The sequence below is a fragment of the Drosophila persimilis genome, unplaced genomic scaffold (assembly GCF_003286085.1).
Source record: "Drosophila persimilis strain 14011-0111.01,24,50 unplaced genomic scaffold, DperRS2 tig00003933-arrow-pilon, whole genome shotgun sequence".
Classification (NCBI taxonomy): domain Eukaryota; kingdom Metazoa; phylum Arthropoda; class Insecta; order Diptera; family Drosophilidae; genus Drosophila; species Drosophila persimilis.
Genome location: NW_020825706.1, coordinates 3,336,962 through 3,358,968, shown reverse-complemented (window position 1 = coordinate 3,358,968; position 22,007 = coordinate 3,336,962). Strand labels below are relative to the sequence as shown.

The following is a 22,007-nucleotide window of genomic DNA, read 5'->3' as shown; positions in this document are numbered from 1 at the left end:
AGGATTCAAATTTCATTAAATCTCATACAAAAGTATCAAAATGCCATTGTTGTCATGGCACTACCATCCCCCCCGCCCCTTCCCCCTGCCACACACTGCATTTGCCAGGACCTCTGGCACATATGGAAGGAGGCACATTCTGGTGGGGAATGGAAGGCTTGAAGTCTCTTTAGCTATTAGTAAATGCTATTACTTTGGGGGGCCGCCTGCTTTTATTCGATTTACGTTTGAAGTTGCGTCCCATATGCTTGTATCCTTGGAGGAGCCAGGCCTGTGTCCTTCCTGATCGGTATCTCCCGTAATGGAAAACTTAATAGACAGACGACCGGCTGAAGGCTGAAAAGATCCTGGTGTTTTTTTTTTTCACTTTTCTTTCCCCATTAATTGAGGCAGCAATTGCAATTCCTGACCTGCTTTCTAGATAATCCCCTTCTAAATCGTATATTACCTCAGATTTACGCGTATGGGCTTTTCCCATCTTGGGCTTTTGGTGGGAAAATCACACCTGGCTGGTGGCAATTTACGGGCTAAGCGGATTACTTTCATTCGAACGGAGACTTTTTGGGGTGTCTATTGATTGTTGGCATATGAATCGGTCCTCAAATAAATGGGGATTCATGGAAGCAAAGAGAGAAAGGGTGTACGGAGAATGTGCAGACATTTCTTATAGATTGGGGCACTGGCTAAACGGAGAGAAGTCTCTTTCGTAATGAATCACAGGTTCGGGGACACAAAAACGGCATAGTAAGCCCTACACCATGAATGCCCACTAACTGAGCTGCCTGGATGAAGGGTATCAGCTCTCTGCTGATTCGAATGCCCTCCTCATGCTCGAGCATCCAGTCCTGTAGATCCTGGTTTGGTTGCTGCAACATCGAATTTTGCAACTCCTAAAGTTCTTGGCAAGACGCGACCTGTATCTCTAACCCGTCGAAAGGAGAAATCAAGGGGGCTGAAAGGATTCAAATGATTCTCGAATGGACTCCCGCGACAAGACTTAAGTTGGTAACCTGCCGGCATTGCGCGCTTTTTCACTGGTGATCGGTGGCGTTTTTCGTTTCCTGCACCTGCGAGCTGGAGTTTTATTTTTATTTATGTTTTTTTTTTTACTTTTTTTTTTAATTTTAATTTTTAATTTTATTTATTTTATTTTTATATTTTTTTGTTTGTTTTTTGTATTAATTTTTGTTTTGGTTTTTTTTAAATTTATTTATTATTTTTTGTCTTTGATCGGTTTTGGAGTAATATTATTAAAAAAAAACAAAAAAAAACAAAGTACAATCCTAATTATAATAAAGTATCGAATTGAATGGTCGCAAGACGATGCATCTGAAATTACCAGATACTTTGATAGTACCAGCAGGGCTCCAGGCAAGGCTGGTTATTGTAGCATTATTTTTGTTTTGGTTGATGTTTTGGTTTAGTTGTCAAGGGCTTGCAAGATGTGATTTACATTAGAAAGGTATCTCGATGTTCTGTAATTCATAAAATATTGTTGACAAGAAAAGTGTCCTCTGATTTCGTACAAGTGTTTTACAAAGCAAAATTGATCAATTATACAAAATATAATGGTATTAATGAATTTATTATAGAATTTAGACTGAATTTTATGCAAGTGTGAACTGAATTTTTGTTTGGTTAACAAAAAAGGCTGCCCTGACAGCAAATTCCAATTGAATGACAAATATACTCGTATGACATGTGATGTGATGTGGCAGAAATCTCTTTAAATTTAGCTTAAAATATCGAATGCTTGCTGAACAGGGCTTTTCCAGGGGAAAACTACTAAGCCTGAGAAGCGGTTTTCGTTTTCTAGTTTTAATTTTCTATTTATTATTTATTTCTATTTATATTGAAATTTATACCCCACCTGTCACGAACAGGCTTGTGCGTTGCTGCCTTTTCCATTTATTTCCCAATCTACACATTTGGCTATTCATAAGCTTATTTTCAGCGCTTTTCACTCGTCCCCCACCTCGCACATTTTCCATAAAGCGCGCAGCAGAGTCGACAATTATTTCAATCAACTCCAAACAGACGGAAAGCCTCAAGAATGTTTTGGGGGTAGAAGGCAAAAGCCTAATCAGCCACCCACATAAGCACCCACCACGCCCATGCACACGCCCCCACCCACCCCCCACTGCTGCAAAAGATGTCTCTCTATTGCTGGAAGTTTTTCTGTTTTTTGGGGGTTTGAAAGCAAAACTTTTCAAATGGCTTTCGCATTAAAATTCACTAAAATACGAGTTTTCTGCTTCAGTGGCGCTGTCGTTATGTGACAGACTGTACTTATACATACGAGGTGTGGCATGCCCCTGTTTGTGTTTGTGTGGGCCATTATGGGGAGTTGTTTGCAGAATTTTCCAACCAGTCATTGATGTTTGTTCCTAGAAAATATTCGATTCTACAGCCATAAATAAGCTTAAAAAACTGTACCTTAACGTTTCCACAAAAACCCATTAAATCTGCCAAGTCATCAGCATTTAAGCCTTTAAAACTAATCTTTAAGTAAGGAAAACCCTCTTAAAATCAACTCCAAATAAATCGAATTAAGAATTTCCAGCAAAATAATAACCAAAAAGAGTAAATAAATTCAATAAATTACGAGAACTTTTCGTCATTTATTTCGACGCTTTTTCCAACAATAAAATGAAGCCCAGCAAATAAAATAATCCCTCAAGTCGGGCAGGAAGATGCCTTTTAAATGAATTTCGAGAGCAGAAACACACATTGGCGTATGTGAAATATTTGTGGGACGAGTCAATGATTTGCGGTTTTAGCATTTGGGGCGGAAAAAGCTTATGGAAAATTAGTTTAGCTTATAGTTTTGTTTACAGCAATTTTATTGTGTGGCCAAAAGTTTCGGAGCCATCATTTTGTGGTTCCAGAACTAGAAGAAAGGCTAAGCATAAACGGAATTTGGGCCTTAAACGGGTATAATTCCAAGTTTATTTGTACTTAAATTGTGAGGGTTTTTGTTTGATTTTAACCATGTTTTTTGAAGCCACTGGAAATAGGAAATTATTTTCTGTAAAGTTTGACTTAAATTTCCTTTTTTATCCAATGAAAATTTGTCTGCAAAAAAGCATCCTTTTCCGCAAGATAATGATCCCTTCAATCTGATTGTGCTTCAATCTTCCATCATCTGCTGTCGTCGCTGCCGCTTGCGTTTGATTCCTCCATAAGAAATCACGTTCGAGGCAGATTCCACATGTCAGCGGAGTGGAGCCAAGAGAATGAGAGCCACAGAGATGCCACCAATGCGCCACGCATGCCACTAATGAGGCTCGTTAGCGTGGTCATCCAGGAGGTCAGCATCCCCATCCCCATCCCCATCCCCAGGCCCCATTCAGCGGGTAATGTATGCAACAAGCCAAATTGTACAAATGTACCAGGCAAATCGATAAAGTAATTTGGAAATAGCCCCCAGAGAGGGGTCACTGTGCCACCCACTGCTTGTCCCCCACGTGTCCTGTCCCCGCTTTTCAGTGCTTGTTTCCCGGAATCCGCGAACATTTGGCCACATAATTTTGTTTGGCAGAGCAGCACGTAGTCGATGACGGAGTGACTGGGGCCAGAAGAAGGACAGATCGGAGGACACGACGGCCAGAGTGTGATCAGAGGGGGAGGACTGCCACAGACTGTGTGCGACCAGAGGGTGGAGTCATTCTGGTAACGTTCCTGATGGGTTCGTTTCGCCTAATTGCAGCGCCATCTTGTGGTTATGCCTTCTACGTGCGTTTGTCGCACGTTTGCCTAATTAAAATTGCATTTTTCCTCCGTTCGTCGTGTGGTGTGCACTGGGGGGGAGACAGGTTATTGATATGACATGGATATATGCACATACATACATACATATACCCCGAATACGTACGTACTCGTATGTATTTAGCATATAACGCACTCGTCCATGTATTTATCGTGGCACCAGTTGGCTAACGTTTATTGCTGGCAGCCAGGTCATGTTTTGGCCATATTTTGGAGTCCCTCCTCAGTGCGTTTTGATGGAGTTTTTGATGGGGTTGGTGGCGTGGAAAGGGAGCTGATGTTTTGGGAATGCTAATGTCTGAGGAACTAGTTTTTTCTCATATATTGGAGAATTTTATGGTTATTTTAAAAGAGTTTTCAGATATGTTTATAGTATATTCAATGTTTTTTCTTTTATTTTCTGGTATTTTTATGTATTTTCCATTATTTTATATATCTTGTGTTTTTAGTATTCTTTGGGATGTAGTATAGAATTTTTTTGGTATTTTTATAGTATTTTTGGTATGTTTAGAGTATGTTTTGGTATGTTTATAGTATGTTTTGGTATGTTTAAAGTATTTTTTGATATTGTTATAGAATTTCCGTTTTTTAATACTATTTTCTGGTATTTCATAGTTTTTTTCTAGTAGTTCTGGTATTTTTTGTGTTTCTAGAACTTCTTTCTGTTTTCTAGTGTTTTTATATAATTTTCTGGCTTGTTTTTAATATCTTCCGTTTCGTTTTTAGTATTTTCTGGATTGGTTTTATTATATTCTGGTATTTTCTATTTGGTAATATTTTCTATGGTTTTCTGTTATTTTCTACTAGTTTTGGTATTTTCCAGATTTAATTTGGTATTTTTTTGTATTGTGGTATTTTCCAGTGTTTTCGGTATTTTCTAAGTTTTTTGGTATCTTAAGTATTTTCCTGCGTGTTTCTAGAACTTTCTTGTGTTTTCTAGTATTTTTTGGTATTTTTATAGAATTTTCTGGCTTGTTTTTAATATCTTCCGTTTCGTTTTTAGTATTTTCGGATGCATTATTTTATTTTCTGGTATTTTTCCAGTATTTTCTTATAAATTATTATGTTTTCCGTTTGGTTTCTAGTATTATCTGATGCATTAGTGTATTTTCTGGTATGTTTCTAGTATTTTATAGTAGTTTTCTGGTGTTTTATGAAAGGATTTTCTTCTGATTAACTTATTAGGAAAAAACTAAATGAATAAATCCGTTCTCAAAAATAATATCGCACTGAAAGTAGAATAACGCACATCGAAAGTATCTCAACACTATCGCTCCCTTAAATCTGAAACTCAATACATACATATATCCTTAACTATTAAGCAACAATTCCAATCACAAACTTCTGCCTGCCATTCAACATTAATCGCCCGATAAGAATCTATTTCCTTTCGATTCAATTAATTTATATTGGCTGGAGTTTCCTCTAGTACGCCGCTCCTACCGGGTACTACGAGTGTTTAATATTCGCAACAGCAAACCGGTAGGTTAACAATTAGTTAACATGCCTTTGGGGTTCCATTGGCCATTGTGTTACATCATTATAATTGAAATCAATATCCCCCAGATGGCTTCAATGATTGAAGGGGGGAAGGGGGAGGTGTCGGGACTGGAGGAAATGCAGTAACGCAAAACGGATGCTGCCTGTCAATTGGATTGCATTAAAATGGCGTGCGAGTCTTAACACCATTAATTACATCCAGCAATGAGTCGATATTATGACAGTTGCAACTGTTGCAACAAAACCCCAGAAAGGGCAGGGATCCAAGCTGGAGTTGGAGACGGAGGCCAGCAAGGACATCGTCCATCAATTAATTAGGCCTATCCACTGGTGCTGGGGATATCCGTTCGTCAACCTCTTAAGCATTTCACTAAATTTGATTGATTTTATGCAGATGTTGAAAGGATGAAGGTGCGCCCTATGGGCTTTGACTCACATTGAGATAGAGATGGGCCGGACCGAGTGGGGGAGTTCCTTGTGGGGCCATTGTGTTTGACACGTGAAATGAGCAGTGCTACAAGGGTCGTCCAAGGAGGGTTGGTCGATACACAATTTGAAGGTAGTAGGAACTGAGAATAGAACTGAGTGGCGCTGGAGTTGAGAGTGAGACGTGAACCTGTTTAGAAGTGGGCTGGGAGATGGCATAAGACTCTAGAGTAAAGCTAAAGATATCATAGGCACAACATTTCCAATAAATACCAGCAAAATACTAGAAAATATCACAAAGTTCAAGTAAAAATACAAAAAAACCAGATAAATACAAAATAAAAATACTATAAAAATACCAGATAAATATTAAATAAATACCCGAAAAATACTCCAAAAATACCTAAATAATAAATAGATACCGGATAAATACTACACAAATACCAGATAAATACCATAATCGTACTAGAAAAAAACACTATAAAAAACAGATAAATACTAAATAACTACCAGATGAATACTAAATAAATACCAGAAAAATACGAAATAAATACCGGATAAATACTAATTAATTATTAGATAAATATTTCAAAAATACCTGATAATAAATGCCAGTAAAATGCTAAATAAATTCCATAAAACACTGAAAGTACTATATAAATACCACAAAATTAACAGATAAATACTTATACTAATAAATACAATAATGATACCCGAAAAAATACGATCAAAATTCCAGATAAATATTAAATACCATACACCAAAATACTAAATGAATACCACAAACTATAAGAAAACTCAATAAAATACTACAATAGACTAGAAAAATTCCAATAAAATACCATTAAATTTGTACCATTCGAATTTATTAATTTGATCGTAGATCCAAAATGAAATCCAGAAGAACAATTTAAAAATTTGGTATAAAAGAGGAGTCTCCAGTGTTGTGGCATCTGCATGGGAATTAATCATCCTCATCGCTGCTAGTATTGTCGTCGTCGTTGTGGTAACCATCTCCGGCAGCATCCTCATCGCTGGACTCGTTGTTCTCTGAGCTGCTGTCCAGATCAATGCCATTGATGTGGGTCTCCGGACACTGGGGCTTGGTCACTGCCAGACTGGGCTCGTCCCCCTCGACGGGCATCTTGTTCCAGAGCGGACTCCTACCGGGGGTACTCTGACCAGGGGATCTGTTCTTGCAGCTCATCGATTTGTTCAGATCCAGGCCGTCGCGGGCTTTGTTCCTTGATGTCATCGTGACAATAAACTCGGGAACATCGAAAGCCTTACTTTTGATGGCTGATTTCTTGATGGTTGTTAGCGCTGATTTTTTCGATGGCGGATGCTTGGAAGCTATCGATTTCTGTTTGTTCATCCCTTTCGATGTGTCGATAGGTTTCTCATCCTGATACTGCTGGTAGAGCGTCTCGGCCTTGTTCTGCTTGTCAATGTAGGGCCCCTCTTCGCCATGTCCTGGGGCGTAGCTGACCTCCGGTGGCTCCTCCTCGACGTAGTAGTGCCTATCGGGTATATCGGATGAGGCATCGCTATGCTCATCGTAGCTGGGAAGCTCATCCGACTCTGAGCTATTGACGGGGGGCCTACTCTCCGGCGTCTCCTTTCGAGGAGTTGCAAAAGATGCCTTTTGATTCTCTTTCATTTGAGTCTTGACAACGGTGTCGGGCTTTTTGATCTGGCCTTGAGTGAGTTTTCGATTGTTTTGCACCAATTTCGAAACAGGAATATTCCAATCCGTTTTGGCCGTTTCCTTCAGGGTTCGCAGAGTCTCGAGCTTTTCCTTCAGTTTGGGGCAACGTTCGGGTATGGAATTCTCAGGGAGTTGTAGCCTACGTCCAGATATCTCGGGGAGTTGGATCTTGCGTCCAGAAATCTCTGGCAGTTGCTGCTTTCCGGACTTGTCTGGCAGTTGCTGCTTCACGGGCTTCTCTGCTAGTTTGGGCTTCCCGGACTTCTCTGGCAGTTTCTGCTTTACGGATTTCTCTGACAGCTGCTGCTTCACGGACTTCTCTGGAATTAGGTGCCTCATGGCTTTCTCTGGCAGTTGGCGCTTCATCGTCTTCTTTGCTACTGGCAGTGGGAGCTTCACAATCTTCTTTGGGGTCACTTTTAAGTTCTTCTTCGGAGGACTATCCTGATTTCGTAATACTAATTGCACCAAAATGGGAACATCCTTCAATTGGAATTTCCCGGCCAGTCGCTCTTCGATCTCCTGGCGTGGTAGGATCTTCTCACCCGTCTCCATCTTAAATGTTTCCATTGTATGCCTATAGCCGAACCATTCAAAGTACTCCATCATCAGTTGGTTGATGAGACTCGATAGACCATTCTCCTTGAATGAATCATGGCCTAGGGCTACCCCAGGCCCCGCCAAAGGCTCATCTTTGCTGCCGCCTAGATTCGTCTTGATCATCTTGAGGACTTTCACATGCACTCCACTGCGCAGGGCCGACATTGTGCCATTCCGCTCGAACTGACGCTTGATGCTGTGATGCATCAGATGCTCGTACACGCTGGGCTTCGCTTTGCCTTCGTCCGCACTCATCGTTCCTCTCTACGAAAATTTGTTCGAATTCGGAAAAGAAAAAAATAATAATTATTAACTAGAGAAATTTTTCGTTGTTTCAATAGGTGTATCTGAGTGTACTACACGATTTTGTATCTACTTCTGATTTGTATATTCTTTTAGAGTACTTTTTCAATGGTAAATTTTCGAATTTTCGAATTTTATTTTGGAAATGAGTTGAGAAATTCAGTTAATCAAGTGTTTCAGTCAAACTGAATTTGGAAATGCTATTCGATTGTTGCAATGCCTGTCACGTGTAAGCGTCCAATTGGCAGTCACGTGTAAACGTTAAGAACGTGGAATTATCAGCCACACGGAAAAGTCGAATTTCCAGTCCCGTGTCAATGTAAAATTTTTAAATTTTTGTCGAATGGACAGTCACATGTGAACGTAAAAAAATTGCAGTCACACATGAATGTCGCATTGCGAGTCACATGTGCACTTTCAAATCGTCACTCACACGAAAACGTCTAATTGACGAACTGCCAGTCACGTGAAAACGTCACAGTGGGAGTCACGTGTAAACGTTACGTGGATATTCCCTTGTAAAACGTAACATTTCAAGTCACGCGTGAACGTTAAATCAGTCAGTCACATGTGAATGTCGAATTGCCAGTCACATGTTAACTTTCGAATAGTCACCAGTCACGTATAAACGTCAATTTGGCAGTCACGTGTAAACGTTACACGTGTAAAAGTGACGCCTGAAGGTCAAATAGCGAGTCACACTTGAACATCGAATTGCCAGTCACATGTGAGTGTGGATACCTTCTTTTGGGGTCGGAATTCTACTGATTTCGAATTCAATTTGGCCTTTGGCCAGAATTTCTTATAATGTCTGGAAAGTTTATTTAATTTTTTTTTGCACCTCAACCTCGAAACTCGTTAATCATGCAGATAACCTTGGGTCTCAGCCATCCATTCTGTCTGTCCGTCTGTCATGCATACATTAGCCGCACATTCGTTGAGGTTAAGACTGAGAGTCGTCTGGGCTGAGCTGTTTTTTGTGCTCTGATTGCTTTGGAAGGTTTTCTTCGGCTTGGGACAGGTGGGGACCATGGGGAGGTCCAAAGTTCAACCTAAATTAAGACTGATTAAGGATTTGTTTAACTTAGTTTAAACTTTCACTTGGGGTTGTTTTCTGTGTGTGTTTTTTTTTTTGAGCAATTTGATTTGATTTTAATATTTAACAAAGTCTAAATGGGTCGTGTATTTCGCTGCAAAAGCAGCTCATTTTCCTGCAATTTTCCAACATTAGCAGCAGCCCTCATTAGCTGCCCGCTCACTTTCTTTACTTTTTCCTTTTTCCAAACTATCTCCAGATCTCTGCTCATAACTTTAAGGTAAAAGAACTTCTTGGGACGGCCTTAATTAGCTGCTGCGCCTAATTAAACACCTGAAGCTATAGCTTTAAGTTGCTTGGGCAACCAGAAAATGACCGCCAGAGGGCGGACGTCCGGCTATATCAGTTGCAAAATTTATTGGCACTTAATGGAATTTAAAAGTTTGTTTGCCCAGCGAAAGGCGAAGGCGGGGGCGAAGGCGGAGGCGTATCTGTTTGTGTCCTTTGAATCTTTTTGGGTGTGTCTTTGGGATGGGGTACTAAATCCTTGTGTTTGTGTGCACAAAAGAGTCTAAAACTGAACTTAAATGCTGAAACGATAATTATGCAAATTAATAGTTGAACAAAAAACTAAGGTAAGACCTTGGGAAAAATGCAGGAAAACAATGAGAGAGACACTAGATTTTGAGGTGAAGAATGGACATACCCTGTCAGATTTTATCTGTTGTAGAAATATCTTTAGAAACAAAAGAGTTCTTTCCAGAAAGAAAGAGATTGTTACTATATAAGCTATACTGCTCTGGTAGTATTTATTATATATATTATAATATTTATTTATTTATTCATAAAATTGACGACTAAGATTAATAAAACGTTAAAATATTAATAATATATAATTATATAATTTATAATAATAAAATTAAATAATAATAATTATAATTAAATAATTATAATAATTAAATAATAAGAATAATTAAAAAATAATAGTAATTAATAATAACCATAATAAAAGAATAATAATAATTAAATAAAAATAATAATTAAATTTTTTTTTTTATTTTATTAGAAATCAGCTTTACTTAAACTATGATCTAATATTAGTGATATTTACATTGGCTTACTACATATTTTTATTAGAGTTTAATGATTAGGTTTATATATACATTTTAATGATGTGTTATTCAGCAAATTTTTCTATTTTTTATGTTCGATGGGTGGAGACGTTTGAGTCTGCGTGGGATTTGGGGGTGCAGTAATCCTCTAGCTGTTTCATTTGGATGGTTAATGAGCCTATCGTTGTATCGACTGCTGTGATGGTTTATTTGATCTCCAATTTTTGGGATGAGGAGATCTCTTTCCAGCATTGTGGTCCGAACAAACCTCTGATTTTATTCAGATGCGTCTTCGATGCACATCCCCAGACTTGAATGGCATATATCCATGTAGGGACTATAGTTGCCTTGTTCAATAGGACTTTGTTGCGTAGGGGAAGCTTAGTTTTTGAGTTCATGAGCCAGTGAAACTTTTTGAGTTTGTTTTGACATTTGATGACTGTAGCTCTGATATGCGGTCCCCAAGTTAGGCTTTTATCGAAGTGGACACCGAGGTAGCAGTGACTGCTCTTGCGCGGAATTATATTTCCGTTGAAGGTTAGGTCTGGTGGGTGCTTGCTTCTTAGAGTAAAATTTACGTTAACTGACTTTGTTTCGCTAATTGTGATGTTCCATTTTTTTGCCCATTTTTCCACGGATTCGAGGTAGATTTGAAGTTGTTCAGCAACGGCTCTGTAGCAGGTGGATGATGAAAGAATAGCAGTATCGTCAGCGTAAGTGGCGACCAGGAAGTTGCTTGGGTTGACGTGCGGTAACGGCATGTCGCGTGTAAACAATGTGTACAGGATTGGCCCAAGGACGCTGCCTTGTGGAACTCCAGCTCTGATAATTTTTATGTCTGAAATAGCGACCTTGATTGTGACAATAAACGTTCTTTCTCCCAAAAATGACTTTATGACTGAATACTGGGGGGCGGGTAGTATAATCTTTAATTTATATAAAAGTCCCTTGTGCCAGACTTTGTCGAAAGCTTGTTTCACATCGAGAAACACCCCTGAACAGTATTGCTTAGTTTCATAAGCGTTGAGGATGTGTTGAGCCACTCTGTGTACTTGTTCCGGAGTCCCGTGCTGTCTTCTGAAACCGAATTGGTGCTGTGGAATAGCTTCCTTGACGGAGCTTTCTGCCACCATTCTGCTCAAGAATGTTCTTTCGAATATCTTGGAGAAAACTGGCAGTATGCTTATTGGTCTGTATGACTCTAGGGTTGACGTTGGTTTACCTGGCTTTAGTATCATCACAATCATTGCACACTTCCATTGGGTGGGGAAGTGGCCGATGCGAAGGATGGCGTTGTAGAGTGCAACTAGAAACATAGCTCCCTTGCGTGGGAGCGGTTTTGCGATGCGGGCATCTATTAAATCGTGCCCAGGAGCTTTGTTGTTCACAAGAGCTTTTATTTCCGCTTGGCCTTCAGAAGGTGAAACTGGCTTGGTTGGTATCGACATCTGTAGGGGCGCTTCTAGGTACCAGGAGAGTGCTCGCGTGTGATCTTGAGGTGCTACATCGGCTGGAGTGAATCTGGTCTCTAAATTTCTAGCGAACGCTTCTGCTTTTTCCAAGTCAGACTTCACCCAGGTACCGTTGTCGTTTCTTAATGGAAAGCTGCACAGTGGCTGCCTCTTGATGCCACGGGTGAGTTTCCAGAGATTGACCTGGCTTTTTAGCATTTCGTCGAAGCGTTTGCTGCTTTTCTCAGCGAGGGCCCTTTTTAAGTTTCTGCCCGCTCTGTGCATCTGAGCTTTAGTGTCTGGGTCGTGAGTTCTTATGAAAGCTTTCCTTAGTCTTCTCTTGATACGCACAAGGTTTTCGATGGGAGGGTCAGGTGATGCAGCAGGTCGGGTCGAGCGCTCCTCGGACGTGGGTGGTTCTGCGGAGAGAGCTGCTTCCTGGATGAGGCTATTAAGCGAGCGTACAGCCGCGTCAATGTCTTCCTGAGACTCGAATCTCTCGTTAAGTTGGATGTGATCTTCCAAATAGGTTTGGGTTTTTCAGTTGGGTTTTTACTCTATATGACCGTTCTTCTTTCAACTGGTAGCTATGACAGAGAACGCCTTTAGCCATCAACGCGGATGCGATTTTGCGGTAAGTGGTTGAGTCGTTGCATAGGAGTCTAGTGCTTGTCCTCCAGTGCTTATTTTTATACGGTAATTTTCGGGGCTTGCCAACGTATCCAACATTGACCAGAACATTGTGATGTCGTTTACCCCGGGTATGATGATTGGAGTAGGCAGAGGGTTTTGGTTTGGTTTGGTTATAGGGGATTCATTACACTCCTTGTGAGGGCTGAGGTCCATATCTTCGGTACCGTCGGCAGTTGGGTCGTCAGTGTCCGCGAGTGGCGCATAGTAGTTTGCGAAAGAAGGGTTTCGACTACTTGGGAGACTTTGGAGGAGGAAGAGCTCCTCTGTCCTGCCAAGAAACATGAGGGTCGTCAGTTGGCTGTGGGGCATGGTTATGGGGAAGGTTAGATTAAATTCGCTTAGATTCGCGAGCGGCACTTAGTTTCACGAGTACCGGGCGCTTAAACGTTTTCGCACAAGTAAGTTGTTTGTTATTTCCACTGTAGTGGGCTTGTCCGTTTTTATTGCTTCTGCAAAGTCTTTCACAACGATGTTGGAACGCGTCCGTATTCAACGGGAGCATGATCGAGACTCAATATAATTAAATAAAAATAATAATAATTAAATAGTAGTCGTAATTAAAAATGATAATAATTTAATTAATTAATTTTATTAAATTAAATATACAAGAAAAACAAGGCCTTCAGGCTGATATTGGGATATAATTATTTGTTTATTTTAATTGATTTAAATATTAAGAGGTGTATTAATATAAGATTTTTGTTGGATTATCTTAATAAAAACAATCAATATTCCTTTAATTTTTTCTTAATGATCGTTTTTCGGATTTTTAATCAATCATTCCTCTTTCTGTTCAAAAAGTTCAAAAGACTCCTCCAAAGACATGGCAACCTTCTCTGCAGGGCAATGAAAAACTGACATAAATTATAAACCGTATACATACATATATCCGCTATATCCGCTTTATCCGCTGTATAAGAAAAACTTTCAGGATCAGAAGACTTCTTTCTGTTTTTCATTTGGTTAACAATTTTTTCTTTTCTTTTCATTTATTCGTAAGGTGCTGCCTGCCTGCTGACGGGCTGACTGGCTGTCTGTGTGAAAAGTTTGCTCAGCAATTGAGCCAAAGAAATATTTAATAACTATTTTCTTTGCATCGTTTTTTATCTTTCGAGCTGGAAAAAGTTCTCATTCTCTCTCTCTCTTTGCATTTGCTTTTAATTTTTGTAATGGAATTGTTAAGAGCGTAAAGAAAGAACAAAGAACCCGAGACCGAGGCCAGCTGATTTATAGCCTCGGCCAAAAGTTTTTTGTTTGCGAAAAAATTGCATCAGATGCGAGCTTGGAATTTGCCTTAAAGTTTTCTCTGCTCATCGGAAAACTGCTGTTTAAATATTTTTTGCTCGACTAATTAGCAAAAGTGTTACAGGAAAAATCTATACATATATTTAAGTCGAATGCTGCGCCATTTCCGGTTTATCTCTCTCTCTCTTCCTCTCTCGACTAAGCAGCCAAAGCCAATTAGACAAAATGGCTGCGACACATTTCCGCTGGTCTACTGGAGGAGCCGAGCCATTGCCCAGGCTCCAACTGGGCTGCAGAAGGACCTAGAAGATCCCCTAAATGTGGGCTTCATGCGTTGTTTTTACTTTAGGGGAAACTTAGGGTGGGATTTGGGGTAGGCTGAATGTGCGAATCGTTTGGTTAAAGGCAGAAATTTCTATACATTATCCATATTATTATTAAAAAATTCGCACAGGGACCTGAGAATATACTAAAAGAGTAATCTATGAGGTTATCCGTGAAAAAATACAAATAAAAGTAGTTTATTATTCTAATTTTAATGTTCTAGAGAGAAACTTTAGATTTCCACAGAATTTAAAATATTTAAAATTTAATTTAAATTTAAAATTCACAATCTGTAATAAATATTTTCGAAAAGTATATTTTTATTAAAATTTGTTATATATTCAATCTATACCAAATGCCAGTAGAGAGCTCCCATGGAAATTAAATTTTTACTGCTAAGCCACACTGGGTAAACGTAGTTTATACTCGCAGTATTTTTGATCCGATCGCCTCTATTTTTTAAAACCTATTAGATAAATTCCCTATTAATGATTCTGCATGAGCGGCATACTCAAATCGCCTAAATTCGGTATTTTCTGATAACATTTACAAAAGAAAAAATTCTGTAAAAAGGAGTATCCCCAATTCTGTAGATCCTTTTAAATTTCCTGCCACTTTTGTTGCTATTATCATAGTCCGTATTGTTGTTATTTCTGTCACACTTTCGCATTTTGCTAATCGCATTAATTATGCGTTTCTCCCATTTGCTGCTGGGCCTTTGGCTCTCGTTTTGGCCCTGGTGTCTCTCTGGTGTTGGCCCAAGGCCTGCAGGCAAGCAAATGGCCAGCAAATTGAACAAAAGCAAAACTGCAGGCAAAGAAAGAAGGCGACAAAGAGAGAGAAAGAGAGAGAGGGGGAGGGAGAGAGCTGTAAGGATGAGGGCTACATTTCAAGCATAATTGCCTCTCAAGGGAATTAAATTGAGCTGAGAATTTTGTTGGCAGCAGCAAAAGATGAAGATGGAATTTTATTTCATTAATTATCAATTAGTTTTTGAAAGATGTTGGCCCAGATTTATTAAGTGGACATAACTTTTGCAAAATGCCCCCCCCCCCCCCCCCCCCCACCCCTCCTCAACAGACAAAATTTCGATTAAATTAATTAGACAAAGTGTTTTTGCGGATGCCACATTTTAGTGGTGTGTGTGTGTGTGTGTGTGCCACAAATTAATCTCTAATGATGAGAAAATTGATGCCTGGAAATATTTGTCAATAAATTAATATCATTTTTGCATTGCTTATGATTTAATCAATTTCGAAAATATGAACACTCAAAATCAATTTGATTTCACTTGGAGCCTGCGGTTGAGCCTGATAATTGGGTTACAAATTATTGAAATTGGATTACCAGATATGTATTTATGGTTGCATGCAGAGGATTTTCTGTCACTTAAATCATGAAAATATTTGCATTAATTATGCTTGAAACTAATTTAAATGAATTGATGAGCTTAGAAGCAAGCAAACAAAAAGCAATACAAAGAATTGCCCGATCTCCCACTCAACCGAACACCGAACACATTTCTTATCTTCGTTTTGTCTTGGCTGAACAGGCAAGAACGAACACGCATCAGTCGCACAACACAAGAAAAAGGTGCCTGCAAATGAGCGGCTAGTGTGAGAGTGAGACAAAGAGCTTATTGGCATTTATTTCTCGGGCAAAAGCACGCATGCAAACACACATATGCACGCACACGAGTATGTATGCAAAGCAAAAGCACGTATGCTTACACACATCAGAGGAAGCTTTGGGTAGCGTTGGGCTGCTTGCCGATCGGCCTAGGGATCTGCAAAAAAAAGTGTGAAAGAGGAGACGAACAAAAAGTCTCTTTTTGTTTCTTTTTTCTGAGCAAATACAGAGTCGTATGTTTCTTGCTTTTGGACATAGGGAATTGGTGTCTGCAAATGAGCGGCTAGTGACAAGTGCGAGTGAGACAGAGTTTATTTCTCAAACAAAAGCATACATTATCCACTCATACAGGTACATACATACATATGTACATACATATGTGTGTATGTAAGCGAAGGTATACTTTGCGCAGCCCGTGGATCGACCAACAAACGTGTCAAAAAGAGACGAAATACGAGGGGGGACGTTGTGAGTTGCTGCGGACACCGCAACTCTACAGTTATACCCGATACTAAGTCAGTATGGCCAAAGACTATACAATACCAAGATGTTGCATGAGGAACAAATTCTCTTTAAATTTTCGTTTGACGCTTCATGGTACGGGCGCGCGGGGCTACTACTTCAATTATTTTTTACGCTACCTTCGCCTCCGAAATGCTACTCGGCTTCGTCAATGCCTCGGTCAGCGTCGAGTCGGTGTGTCTCGATAGAAAGAATACAAAAACAAACGAGGGGGAACGTTGTGAGTTGCTGCGGACACCGCAACTCTACAGTTATACCCGATACTAAGTCAGTATGGCTCTCCTCCGGCAGACGCCGCTAATATTAAGCGACACGACGAAGAGTGCGTGCGAGAGAGACAGAAAATCAGTCTGAGCGTGACGTCGGACGCTGCGTAGCCAGTGCAAATTGATTTGTTCCCTTTGGCTATAAAAATTATCTGATCTGATCCAGATTCAGATAGATAGATATGATCATTATCTATGATTCTGCGTTTTTAGTTTTCTCGTATCTTCAAAATTGTGGATGCCACAGATTTTCGTTCTTTGTGGGGGCGGAGTGGGGTGGGGCGAAATTTTGAGATATACGTTTTATAGTGACATCTTAAGGGAGTGTGTGTACCAAATTTGGTTACTCTAGCCTTAATAGTCTCTGAGATTTGTGTATGCCTCAGATTTTCGTCCATTACGTGGGCGGAAGGGGGTGTGGCGACCCGAAACGGTCAAGGTCCGATATCACAGGAGTGTGGATACCAAATTTGGTTGCTCTGGCTCTTATAGGTTCTGAGATCCTTGAACTCATATTTTTCAATTGGCGAAACCGACCATGAAACCTGTGTGTTAGAGAGAGACAGAGCGAGAAAGAATGAAATTGTTGTCTTGATTCTGGCTCTAATAATTATACGATCTAGTTGAGATTTTACACTCTAGAAGATATGGTCATCCTCTACGAGTCTGCGTTTTTGGTTTTATCGTATCTTTAAAAATGTGGATGCCACAGATTTTCGTCCTTTGTGTGTGCGGTAGTGGGCAGGGCGAAGTTTTGAAATATTTTTGTAGCAGTGACATATCACAGAAGTCTGGATCCAAAACATCGTTGCTCTAGCTCTTATAGTCTTTGAGCATTAGGCGCTGAAGGGGACGGACAGACGGACAGACGGACGGACAGACAGACAGACATGGCTCAATCGACTCGGCTTTTGATGCTGATCAAGAATATATATACATTATGGGGTCGGAAACGATTCCTTCTGGACGTTACACACATCCACTTTCACCACAAATCTAATATACCCCAATACTCATTTTGAGTATCGGGTATAATAATTGTTTTTGTTTTTTTTTTAGCCTGAGCTAATACAGAGTCGAGAATGTTTCTTGCTGTTTTCCCCCTCTCTGCATTGTGTCAGTAAAATAATTATTTTTTTGTTTTCAGATACCCTGCAAGTGTGGTTGTTGTTATTTGCAATATTTGATTAGAATTAATTTTGTAAATTACTTTTTTTATTAAGATTCATTTATTTAATTATATTTTTTTTTGTATTTTTGTGTATGGAAATTATGTTTTTTTTTTTATGTTTTGCTTCTTTCCGCTTTGGGTTGGATTGGGCATTCTCTTTTTGCTTTTGCGACTATCTTTGGGTAATTTTTTTAATCTGAAAAGTGCTGTGGAAATCATTAAATACCTTTTCTGTAGGTTTTTCTTTATCGTAAGAGCCTTTATTTCCAGTTTCAAACTCTCTTTCGACTCTAACCGCATTGAAAACATCTTTATGCTGCGTTTTGGGAACTTTAACCCTATAGGAAACGATAATCGGCTGCTCTTTTGGAAGGATAACCGTTTCGGAAACGGTTTTGGGCGGCATAATAGAATTATTGTAAGTTTTTGGAAACTTTTTTTGATACTTTTTTTGGGAGAAAATATTTTTTCGGTCTTCAAAATGTTTCATTAAAGGCTTTGAGCATATTAAAGGCTATAGAGGCTTTCGATTTATTACTAGGATTTTTTCTAAATTCCTTTTCTATTTTCTATGAATAAATTTCAAAAATTGTTCCTTAATTTACTAAAAGAAACCTTGATTCCCCCTATTTAAAATTACTAATATGTTTACGTATAGTTTTGATCATGGCCTCTGCCTGAGAATTGGATGATTCCCTGAGTATACCAATGACCTCTGATATGCCACCGCCAGGACGTCCCCGATGGGCTTTTGTGGCCATGGCATACAAGACACCCGCGCAGGCACCCCGCTTACCCTCCCAATTCTCCGGACTGGGATCGAGTCTAGGGAAAAGATGTATAGACCAGGGATTACATTTTGGAATTGGGTAAACCGAAAGTAAACTCACTTTTCGAGCATATCGAATGCCTTGGCGGCCACCCAGAACTCCTCGCATTTGTAGCATTCATTGGCAATCAGCTGCAGGAGCAGAAAGGCTTCGGCATTGGTGTCCCGCGTGATGAAAACATTCCACGCCAGCTCCGGATGGTTGCAATGGATGTGGCACTTGGCCAGGATCATGCAGTATGTGTGCTGATTCTTGATGTCCATGTCTGTGATTTGCATCAGCAGCTCCTCGGACTCCTTGTAGTAGCCTGTGGCACATTTGGCCTGTGCGAAATTATAGTTGAAAACGTCATCGTTCACAAAGTAACTCCTTATGGAGTTCATGTACACCAGGACCTCCTCGAACTGTTGATAGAGAAAGAAGGCCGAGGCCATGCTCTGGCGCCCGGGTATCGTATCACATTCTGTGGCCGAACTGCCAACCAAATGAAGATTCTGCTGCGCGGTTTTTATGTGTTCCTTCTGCCAATAATAAAAATAGATGTATATAAAGCCAAGGACCAAAGATTCGATGCCCTACCGAACCCAATTGTTGCCCCAAAGCGGCATGAACCACACCCTTGAGTATGTACTCGTGTGGCGATGTGGGTTGCAGTTCTTTCATCAAGGCGTGGGCCTCCTGGACATCGCCCTGTTTCAGATAGTAAATGGCCAGATTCAGACGGGCCTCTGGCACGATATTAAGCAGTCCCGGCAGGACCCTCAGGGCTCCTTCGCCATTCCGAAACACCACCAGATTGTGACGCAAAAGATCCGCACCAAAGGTGCCATTATCGGCGATATTTTTGATCTCCTGCTCGGCCACACGGCCGTTGAACAAACGAAATCGATTGCAGGCCTTCAGATTAATGGCAATGGTGCTGTCCGAATGCTGGCCGAGATACACATCGAGGACCTCCTGGGACATATCGTAGTAGTCCAATTTGTAGAAACACAACGCCAGATACACATTGATGGCCATGTAGTCCTTGTTGTCCACCAGGACACGCTTGTACACGTCGATGGCCTCCTGATAGTGCGCCCGAAGGTAATGCATCGACGCGAGACTCAGCTGCTGCTCCACACTCGAGGAATTCTCCAGATCATCGTGCAGTTCCGCCCACTCCTCAACGCTGCCCAATTTGTGGACCAAATGGAAGAGCAGACGCTGCTTGAGAGGACTCTCCTCGGATGTATTCGACACCAGTTGATGGGCCTCCTCGTAGAGACCCAGATAGAACATGCACACGGCCAGATTGAGCTCCACGTTGGCCTTGTCGCTTGTCTTTTGGATGGCCTTGTACTGCGTGAGGGCCTGCTGATAGTCACCCAAATGGAAATTGCAAAAGGCAATCCATTGATCCACTTGTCGTTGCTTCAAACCACTGGCTGCTGCACCTCCGGCCGCCTCATTTTCCTCATCATCATCCTCATCGTTGGTGTACTACAGGACAACGGAATAGATTATTTATTTATTTAGATTATAGTTTAATCTCCACCCCCGAGACTGTGTAATACCTCTAGAAATGCCCTGGCCCCCGTGTAGTCCCTTTTGATGATGAAATCCTCTAGGGTGGTCGGTGCTGGGGCCTTGCGTTGCTTGCCAGCTCCTCCAGGGGCTGCTCCGCCGCTGGTGCTGTTCGTGTGCCTAGAGCTGGCCGAGTCGGTTTTTCCACGTGAAAGTATCTGTGGCAGAACACGCATAAGTATCTGACAACAATTTTCAAGCTACATTTCTTACCATTTTCTGCAGCGTTTATCCTTTTCACAAGAGTTGTCTTCGTTTTTTCCTCTTTTTTCTTTTACTAGATTTTTGCCTTCCTTTCTTACGGCTGTGCGGCTTCTGTGTTCTGTGTGTTTTGGATTTTCTGCTTTGGAGCAAAGCAAACGCTTTGGTTACGGTCGCTTGGCAACCTACATAGCGTCGATAAAGCAGTTGCTGCTCTGCCCCTATCCCTGTGCCTGTCCCTGTCCCTGTCGTTGTCCTGCCATGCCCCAATGCGTCCAGCAAGCGGTGGCCTGTAACTGTAACTGTGGCACAACCAACTGTTGATCCCCCGACAGAGCGCAACCCTTAATTCTGGGGAGATATACATTTTTTTTTTGGAAATGCTGTTTCGCTGTCCTGCTGATGTCAGCAAATGTGTTCAAGATATCCTCGCTCGCATACAGCCAGACAAAAAAGTCATGCCATTTTATTATTTACACTCAGAATTACAAATGTCTACCCAGAGATTTTATCTGATTGGATATTGAAAAACGTAAGTGTTTTGCACTCACCTTTTTTGGCATTAAAATGCTAATATTATACTTAAGAAATATTTTCACATATAAAACATATGTAAAGCATACATTTTTGTATATATTGAAATAAAATATATTTCCTTCAAGTTTAATATTTATTTTAAAGTGTTTTATAATAGTTTATTTAATATTTGAACTATTTTACATATTATTTTTATTTATATGTATTATTATTTTTATTTTTTTGTATTATTATTATTTTTATATTTTTTATTTTATATATATACATATATTTTTGAATTTAATATACATATAGTTGCATTTCTCTTCTTTTGTGCTCTTCGACTTTTCTCAGCGTGTATCCTATTGAGTCTGGTGTGTTTGTTTTCCCCCCTCAGTCGTTCGGCTGGCATTCCAGAATATCTCTTGAACGCTTCTGTAAGAAGTTCTCACAGTCCGAGGATGTACATACATTCCTTCATCCATGCAAACAACAAAAGGTGATGGCTAAGAGGATGTGGATGCGAATGCGAGCGAGTACGATTGTGTGCCTTATGGCACGCATTGTTGACACAGTTTCAGATGTTCCTACTGCTCCTCCTGGATGCAGATTCTGGTTGCAGTTGCATTTCCATTTTGCCATTTGCTTTATTTATAAGACGCACACACAAACACACACACACACGAATCATAAATATGCGCAGCCTCTGCCTCAAGAGATATGCCATGCGTCAATCCAAGTACTTCTCCTGCAATCCTCTGGGAATTTTCTCTATCTCTCTTATTTTTCTCCTTCATTGCTGACACTGCATAATGGAGACTCAACACAATCAGCACCACACTCGTATTCGCATTCGCATTCGCCTTTGCATTCATATTCACATTCTCCCATTCGCAGCCAGAGCTGACGGACATGTCTGGAGGTATTTTTGCTATTTCCTGAGAAAAGTTTCGTATGCCCATCGAGTGGAAAAACAAGTGGGAAAAAACATCAACAACAACAAATAGTTGGGGCAAATGTATGGAAATTGTAAACATTGGCTGCTAGATAAAGCCTTCTTATATTCATTGAAAGGATTCTTAAAAATAAACACCGATGTGAAACTCATTCATTAACGATTTTAATTACCGATTCGTAAGG

The 22,007-nt window shown here is 40.3% G+C and overlaps 2 protein-coding genes across 2 annotated transcripts; both read right to left on the bottom strand.

The window, feature by feature from the left end:
• Positions 1-6,543: 6,543 nt before the first annotated feature.
• LOC6594256 (muscle M-line assembly protein unc-89) lies at positions 6,544-8,326 on the bottom strand. Its single transcript, XM_002019943.2, has one exon. The coding sequence runs from the start codon at positions 8,255-8,257 to the stop codon at positions 6,659-6,661; it is 1,599 nt and encodes a 532-aa protein (XP_002019979.1). The 5' UTR covers positions 8,258-8,326; the 3' UTR covers positions 6,544-6,658.
• Positions 8,327-18,283: 9,957 nt separating this feature from the next.
• Positions 18,284-22,007, bottom strand: LOC6594255 (intraflagellar transport protein 56). Its single transcript, XM_002019942.2, has 6 exons — positions 21,996-22,007; positions 20,364-20,702; positions 20,141-20,308; positions 19,164-20,066; positions 18,645-19,105; positions 18,284-18,579 (listed from the first exon to the last, which is right to left on the bottom strand). Exons 2-6 carry the CDS (start codon positions 20,364-20,366, stop codon positions 18,381-18,383), a joined length of 1,734 nt encoding a protein of 577 aa, XP_002019978.1. The 5' UTR covers positions 20,367-20,702; positions 21,996-22,007; the 3' UTR covers positions 18,284-18,380.

Bases quoted from the DNA above. Each gene is read 5' to 3' on its own strand.
- LOC6594255 (XM_002019942.2), bottom strand. The intron at 20,067-20,140 runs GTATTACACAGT...GTTGTCCTGTAG, and splicing joins GGGCCAGGGCATTTCTAGAG to TACACCAACGATGAGGATGA. The intron at 19,106-19,163 runs GTAGGGCATCGA...TATTATTGGCAG, and splicing joins TGGGGCAACAATTGGGTTCG to AAGGAACACATAAAAACCGC.
- LOC6594256 (XM_002019943.2), bottom strand. From the start codon at position 8,257: ATGAGTGCGGACGAAGGCAAAGCGAAGCCCAGCGTGTACGAGCATCTG.